General features: G+C 36.0%; 1 protein-coding gene across 2 annotated transcripts; it reads left to right on the top strand.

The window, feature by feature from the left end:
* The first annotated feature begins 4644 nt into the window (after positions 1-4644).
* LOC107643620 (uncharacterized) lies at positions 4645-7732 on the top strand. Of its 2 annotated transcripts, none has more exons than XM_088486501.1 (8): positions 4645-4821; positions 4963-5280; positions 5842-5913; positions 6080-6147; positions 6298-6454; positions 6787-6870; positions 6974-7063; positions 7209-7732. In XM_088486501.1, exons 2-8 carry the CDS (start codon positions 5002-5004, stop codon positions 7326-7328), a joined length of 870 nt encoding a protein of 289 aa, XP_088342627.1. In that variant the 5' UTR covers positions 4645-4821; positions 4963-5001; the 3' UTR covers positions 7329-7732. The 2 variants fall into 2 exon arrangements, with proteins under 2 accessions (XP_088342627.1, XP_016202802.1); XM_016347316.3 differs by having other exon boundaries at positions 4749-4890; positions 4992-5280.
* The last annotated feature ends 465 nt before the right edge of the window (positions 7733-8197 follow it).

Consider the following 8197-nt stretch of genomic DNA (forward strand, 5'->3'; position numbering starts at 1 on the left):
AATTGCTTAGTTCTAGAATAGAATCATATTAGATGATCTTTTGTTAGTTTGAAATTGCTTATACCTTGCCTTAGTTACTTGATCTAGTTTCTTGCACTTTAAGATTTCTTGCTTGTTAAGTCTAGTAGTTTAATTTTTTTATCATGACTCCCAACCCAGAATTCTAACCAATGTTGATGTACATGTTTGCCCATTCCTTGTGAGACGACCCGAGGTTTGAATACTTCAGTTTACTTTTATTGGAGGTTGAACTTTGTGACAACCAAATCCTTTAAAATTTGATTGAGAGTTATTAGTTGGTTTGGAACTATGCTTACAACGACGTTCTATTTCTATTAAGAGAAATTCTAGACCGACAATAATTCTCCTATCAGTGAGCCACCAGAATCCACAGTCTAAAATTTTTCTAGCTGTTCTTTGAGGACCAAAATGTCCACCACTCTCTAAAGAGTGGCAGGCCTCTAAAATTGACTAAAATTCTGATTGTGGCACATACCTTCTAATTATTTGGTCAGCACCACATCTCCATAAATATGGGTCATCCCATATATAATATTTGGACTCGCTTTTAAGCTTGTCCCTTTGATACTTAGTAAAATTAGGAGGAAAGGTACGACTAACCAAATAATTAACTATAGGTGCGTACTAAGGAACTACTTCAGATATTGCATGCAAGCTATCAAATGAAAAAAGCATCATTGATAGGAGTGGAGTCATTCTTAATGTGCTCTAGGTGACTCAAGTGGTTCGCCACTAAATTTTGGAAACCACTCCTATCTTTGATTTTTAAATCAAATTCTTGCAGCAAAAATATCCAACGTATTAGCCTTGGTTTGGACTCTTTCTTAGCTAATAAATATTTTAGAGCTGCATGGTCTGAGTATATTACCGCCTTAGTACCAAGTAAGTAGGCTCGGAATTTATCCAGAGCAAAAACAATAGCCAGAAGCTCTTTTTCAGTGGTAGTATAATTAGACTGAGCAACGTCTAAGGTCATAGAAGAATAGGCAATTATAAAAGGGTCCTTACCTTCGCGCTGAGCTAGCGCCGCTCCTACTGCATAGTTGGAGGCGTCATACATTATCTCAAACGGTTGACTCCAGTCGGGCCCTCTCACAATAGGGGCTTGGGTCAAGGCGATCTTCAGCTTATCAAACGCTTCCATGCAGTCCGCACTCAGCTCGAACTCAACATCCTTCTGCAGCAATCGGGATAAAGGCAGTGCTACCTTACTGAAGTCCTTAATAAATCGCCGGTAGAAATCTGCATGACCAAGAAACGAGCAGACTTCCCTCACGAAGGAGGGGTAAGGTAAACTAGAAATGACATCTACCTTTGCTGGATCAACTGAAATACCAGTATTAGAAACAACATGTCCTAGAACAATACATTGTTTTACCATAAAATGATATTTTTCAAAATTCAATACAAGGTTTGAACTAACACACCTGTCTAATACTCTAGCTAAACTATCCAAGCAAAGGTTAAACGAATCACCATACACACTAAAGTCATCCATGAAAACCTCCATACAGTTCTCAAGAAGATATGAGAAAATGCTCATCATGCATCTTTGCAATGTAGCCGGTGCATTACATAAGCCAAAAGGCATTCTCTTATATGCATACGTTCCAAAGGGACATGTAAAAGTAGTTTTCTCCTGATCTTTAGGAGCTATATGAATTTGAAAATAGCCAGTGTAACCATCTAGAAAGCAGTAGTGTGATTTACCTGATAGGCGGAAAAAATTGATGGGAAAAAAATCGTCGGTAAAGAATTTCACAAAAATAATCGCGTTGCAAGTATAGATCTAAACCGACAATTAATTCTCAATCAAATTTAATTTGTTTGTCACTTAAGCAAACCCAATAAAAATAACCGAAGTATTAAACCTCGGGTCGTCTCCCAAGGAATTGCAGGGAAGTATGTTGAACAAGTATTGTAAATAACAAGGAAATAAAATAATAATTATAAAAAGTCTTAACAAGTATTGAGAATTGGAATTTCTATCCTCATTATCATCATCAATTATGATAGTAATTGCCCTTTTGCTTTCACTTAGTTAACCTCTAACAATGAAGGAAAGTCAAGTGAGAAAAGTTAACTTAAGTTCACAAGTCCTAATCAAAGACTAGATTTAGTGAAGCTTAAACCAACTAACAAGTCTCAAATACCAATCAATAAAAGACCTTTGATAATTCGAGAGTCTCCAATTAATCAATCCAAGTTAAGAATAGAAAAATCTAACTTAAAACCCAACCAAGCATTTTATCAAACACTTGGGAGGCATAACATAAAAACATAGAAATTAATAAGAGATAATAAAACCTAAACAACCAATTGCAAATAATCAATAACAACAAATGAGAAAAGAAGTAATAAACATGAAATACTTCAAATTGCATTAAAAGGGAAATCAAATCTAACATGAGAATTCATAAACTAAATTGGCAACATAAAGTCATCAACAAGGAAAATAAATAAACTAGAATGCTAGAACAATTAAAAGTAGAAGAGAAACTAAATTGAAATAAGATAGAATTCAGAAATTGAAAAGGAATAAAACTAAGACCTAAAATCTAGAGAGAGGAGAGAGCCCCTCTCTCTAGAAAACTACATCTAAACCTAAAATTATGTGAATGAATTGTTCTATATATGTTTCCCCCACTCTGCAGCCTCTATTCTGTGTTTTCGGGCTTGGAACTGGGCCAAAAAGGAGCCCAGAAATCGCCCCCAGCGTTTCTGCAAAATGCAGCACGTGACGCTTTGTCACGCGTATGCGTTGTCCATGCGTACGCATCGCTGCCAACTTCTCAAAACATCATTTTCTTGCGTTCCTTCCACTTTTGCATGCTTCCTTTCCGTCCTCTAAGTCATTCCTGCCCTATAAAGCCTGAAAACACTCAACACACAGATCACGGCATCGAATGGTAATAAAGGGTAATTAAAAATTGACAATTTAAAGGTCTAGGAAACATGTTTTCAACTATATCACAGAAGTAGGAAGGAAAGTGCAAAACACGCAATTCATATGCATAAGTGTGAGAATAATGGATAAAATCTGCTCAATTCAATAGAAAATAAACCGTAAAATAGCGGTTTATCAGGCGTGTCACAGTAAATTTTAGAAGGTTAGATTTAACAGTGTTTGTATAGTTTTCTGGAGTATTTGAGAATGTTCTAGATGGTTCTGGAATGTTCTAGAATGTCCTAGAAGGTCTCGGAATACCCTAGAAAATTCTAGAAGACTTTGGAAGGTTATAGAGTATTCTAGAAGATTGTGAATGTATATAGGAGTATGAAGAGTAGTATGGAACAATCTAGAAGTATTTAGAGAAATATGGAAGGATAGATATTTGTAATGAAGATTCAAGATGATTAATCTAGACCGTTGATTAGATTTAATCTTAGCCATCCATTGAGGAGCTAAATGGCTATAAATAGGGACTGACAGTTAATGTGTGTGTCATGTGTGAGTCACTTGTAACAAACACTTGAATAATAAAGTGTTCTTTCCACCAAAGCTTCATTTCTCTTGTGTTCTTAATTTTCTTGCTAAGTATTGATGGTTAGGTTGACTTGGTCTTAACTCAAAAGGTTGAATAAGTTCGAGTGCCAGTACGATAGGGTTGAAGTGTGTCCAAGACCGTGACAGGCGGTTGCCAACCCCAGCTAATCGAATTGGTCGTTTACGCCGCAACACGTCAAATGACGAAAATAGCCATTCACACGTGATAGTGTGACACGATATTGTCATATTAAACGACTTCTTGGTTTGAAATTTTGAATCACCAAATAATAAAGCATATTCAAATATTCAACCTCAATAACGTGTTAAACTTTTTCAAATTTTCTTATGTGATGGTTTTAAATTTTTAAACCCTTACAATCATAAATAATTGAAGAGAAAAATTTGAAACAGCCCTTGACAATTACCTCGAAAGACAACGAGGTTCTTAACAAAAAAAAAAATCCAACCTGACTCCTGATAATTACTTTGAAATGACAACAAGGCCTTTGTGCCAAAAAAATTTAATATTGTTTTTTTTTTTTTTGCACAGGAGCTAATCAGTCTCAAAAAGAAAATCAGGGACCGGATTGTGTGTTTTTTTTTTCTTGGGGGTATCCTTTTGAAGTAATTGTTAGGAGTTCAGGTGAAGTATTCACTCATAATTGAATACATAGAATACCAAATATAATGTAATAAATAATAAATAAAACACATTTTATCTATAGAATAATTGGATAAAGAATGAAGATATTTTTTTAAAATATAATATTTAAGTTAATCAAATAATACTCAATTTGTTTCGTGGGTATTCAACTTCTTTTTAAATAATTTTATTTAATGTACGAATAAAATTCGTAATCAAGTCCTAGGAAAAAAAAGTGGTTCTTGAAACTATTAATCAAAGATTGGATTAAGCAACCAATAATGGCTTTAAAAGTGGTTACAGAAAGAAGATATAACAGTTAAGTAACAGCATTGAAATAAAATTGATTTTGTTGATTTCAGTATTCAGACTAGATTACAGACAGATCTAATAACAATTTCTTTTAAAAATATATATTTATTTGTTATACACAATAAAAAATTACAATAAATAAAAAAGAGACTATATAAATGACCCACCACTTTTCTTTATCTACTTTTAAAGCAAACTTCAAAATTTCCAAAAGATATATTAAATTAAATTCTAAATTAAAATTCAAAACTCAAATAAAAACAGAGAAGAAGAAGTACGCACACTGTTTTCAATCGCGTTTCTCTTATCTCTCTTTCTCTCTCAACATTCTCTCTCTAGAATTTCCGGCTTCTTGGTAAGACGTTTCTCGGGAAAACCCTTTGAATCCACCGATCCATACTGCGTTCGATTCCTTTCTTGTTCTGTTGAGTTTGCTGTTTCGATCTCGAATTTGATTCTCCTTTTCTTTTGTTTTGTTCTTGTTTCGGTCAATTAGGGTTTTTAATTTCTGATATTCTTTCGAAGTTCAACGGCAATGAGCGATCACTTGGTGCTATTCGTCGACCGTCTCGGGCGCCCCGCCGATCCCGTCGCACAGCCCGCTCAGCTCCCAGTTGATCCCTCGCCGCCGCCGGCGGAAGTGGTCCACGGACCTTCTGGATCCGCTCCGGCAGCGGATCGCGACGTTGAGTTGGAACACGGCGGCGATGATGAGGAGGAGCCGCTGATCCAGATGGCGGAGTGCCGCATTTGCCAGGAGGAGGACAGTGTCTCCAATTTGGAAAGCCCCTGCGCCTGCAGCGGAAGTCTCAAGGTATCGAATAATTTTTTTTTGTTAGGCCTTGTGTGATTAGAGAGGAAAAGACGTACCTGTTTCGGTTATGTAGGTGTATATCTTTCTGAAAAGTTAAAAGTTTTTTTTGCTTTTCGCGTTTTCTATACGGTACTCTTTAGGAAAATGTATATGTAAACAGAAAACTGCCGAACTACTCTTATTTTTCTATAATAAAAAAAAAATTGTTTGGTCCATTTAATCTCTTATGACTAGTGTTGAAGCTTAATTGTAATTACTGACCGGATATATACTTACAGTAGGAGTTCAGATTTTGACATAAGTGCTCTTTTGTATTTTATTAACTTATTAGTTATTAACTTGTTATTCAACGTTAATATAAATGTGTTAATGCATTATTTCAAGGTTATATAAATGAGTTAATTTATGTTTTGCCATTATTTTGGGAATTGTGAACTAAATGTTCTTGGAGAAACTCAAGTTTGGAGCAAGCTGAACTGCTTCATTGTGTTCATGCTGATTTCCTTGGTTGCTATGTTAGTCTATCCATCATTTGAACTGTTGTTATTTGGTTTTGCACAGTATGCACACAGAAAGTGCGTCCAGCATTGGTGCAATGAGAAGGGAGACATAACTTGTGAGATATGCCATCAGGTATCTTTCCTTGTTTTGTTTGTGTCTATTCTTTTGTATTCCATTACTTTTCTTTCTTCTTGTTTGGTTATGATGTTGGAAGATTGGTATTTCTTAGCCTTATGAACCTGGTTATGCTGTTTCTTTTATGCCAATGATTCTTCCTTTGTGTGTATGTCACTCTTAGCCTTATCAACCTGGTTATACTGCTCCACCACCACGCCCGCAGCCCGAAGAAACTACCATTGACATAGGGTAAGCTGAAATATTCTATTTTCAAATATTATTTGATTGATTGGGCTATGTTAGTTGTGTGTAAACATTTTTAGTTATATAGAGACTGCTTTGCTTTTTAGAGACATCCGAAAGGCCTGTCTTACTAATTCATTCTCACCTTTCTTGCAGAGGAGGCTGGACAATATCTGGCACGCCTTTGGACTTGCGCGATCCTCGACTATTGGCAATTGCAGAGGCTGAACGCCAATTTTTGGATGCGGAATATGATGAATATGCTGCTTCTAATGCCAGTGGAGCTGCATTTTGCCGCTCTGCAGCTCTAATTGTAAGCTATTACCCTGCATTCCTTTTTCTTATTTATTTGTTTTGACCAAATCATTTTTAGTAAGTGATAATTTTTCTTTTCGCTGTTCATTCACAATTGGTGTACAGACATTCTTGTTTGAGGTCTTGCTACTGCACATCTAATATAGGCATATAGCCAGGAAACCAGGCCTTAGTCACATTTATACTCATATTTGAATTTCTTAAGAATCAATTTTACTTGCCATGGGTAACTATGATGCATCATTCCACGTTTTAGATGGTTACATTGCAATTTATTTCATTTGTGCTATAGAACGTGATTTCAAGCCCAATTCTTTCTACTTGGTGCAGTTAATGGCCCTCTTACTCTTGCGGCATGCACTTTCTGTCACTGATGGTGATGCTTCTGATGATGACCCATCCAATTTTTTCTCCGTAAGTGATTAGGGTTCTCCTAGTTACTTGTAATGTTACTGCTCTTTGCATTATTTCCGGATGTGTTGTGTAGCCAATCTAATTAGCTCATCATTCTATGTAGCTTTTCTTGCTACGTGCTGCTGGATTTCTTTTACCTTGCTATATAATGGCTTGGGCAATTAGTATTCTGCAGCGTCGGCGACAGAGACAGGTCAGTTTTCATTTATTACTTGCTATACTTGCCCTGGTTTTGCCATTGATCGTTTTTAAAAGATGATTCCATAATGCGTTTTAGTCTGCATAAAAAGTGTAAATCAATCTCTTTCTGCAAATCTCATCGTTATGTGTTTAAACAGGAAGCTGCAGCACTAGCAGCAACCCAAGTTGCTTTTGTCCTACAGTCTGGGCAGCACAGGGGGCTTCAATTTGCCATAGCCCCAGGACCACCACCCACTGTACAGCAGGAACAAGTGTGATTCCGTTGTATATTAGTTAAAATGTATTGATCCCCGGAAAACAAAATTGCAAAAGTTAATGGCCTCTTCGCCATGAAGATGGCTTGTTGAAATTCCAATGCATAGCTCTTGATTTTTCCGAGGTCTCATGTATGTACATATTAGGGTGGTAAAAAAATTGCATGAGTACATTATCTTTTATCTCGGTTCGTTTCTATTCATCCATCTAAAGATGTATCCATCCTAATATGTTTGTGGCGCTACTATCGTCGGGGTCTATTTGTAATTAACATGAGCCTTGGAAAGGGATATTTATTTTGTTTCTGAATATTTGCTTTCATTGTTCATAAAAGACAGGTATAACACACTGAAGTGGGTATTATAATAAAGTGTAATAATATGCTGAATTACATACATTTCGCACATGCTATAGCTTGAGTAATTTATAATATGCATGGTTTCTAACTGCCAGCATTTTGGTTTCCACCAATAATAGTTGTTGAGATAATAACATAGAATCAATTAGAAGAGTCTTTTATTACAAGAAGGAAGATTGCGAGTGTACATATAGTTATTGTTATATACCTTTAGGAAAATTATCCCGTATACCGGTCAAAATGTGCGGAACAGCATATGCCTGGTATCAAGAAGTTGTCATAACATATTTGTCTTGTAGAGAAGAATAAAAAGAGTAAAAAAACCCTAATTTTGTGAATGGATTGTTGTAAATGACCAGCTCAAAAGCGTAGATGACGAATACACTATTTAAACTGGTAAGCTATTTTGTTGGGAACCAAATAAATCTGCATTGGTAGCTGGTAGGTCCTTAGGTGTTAGATTTGGTGGTGGTGTGAGAGGGAAGAAAACGTAGAGGGATTCTTTGCGGTTGG

The sequence above is a fragment of the Arachis ipaensis genome, chromosome B5, assembly GCF_059453495.1.
Source record: "Arachis ipaensis isolate K30076 ecotype BB chromosome B5, ASM5945349v1, whole genome shotgun sequence".
In the NCBI taxonomy this organism is placed as follows: domain Eukaryota; kingdom Viridiplantae; phylum Streptophyta; class Magnoliopsida; order Fabales; family Fabaceae; genus Arachis; species Arachis ipaensis.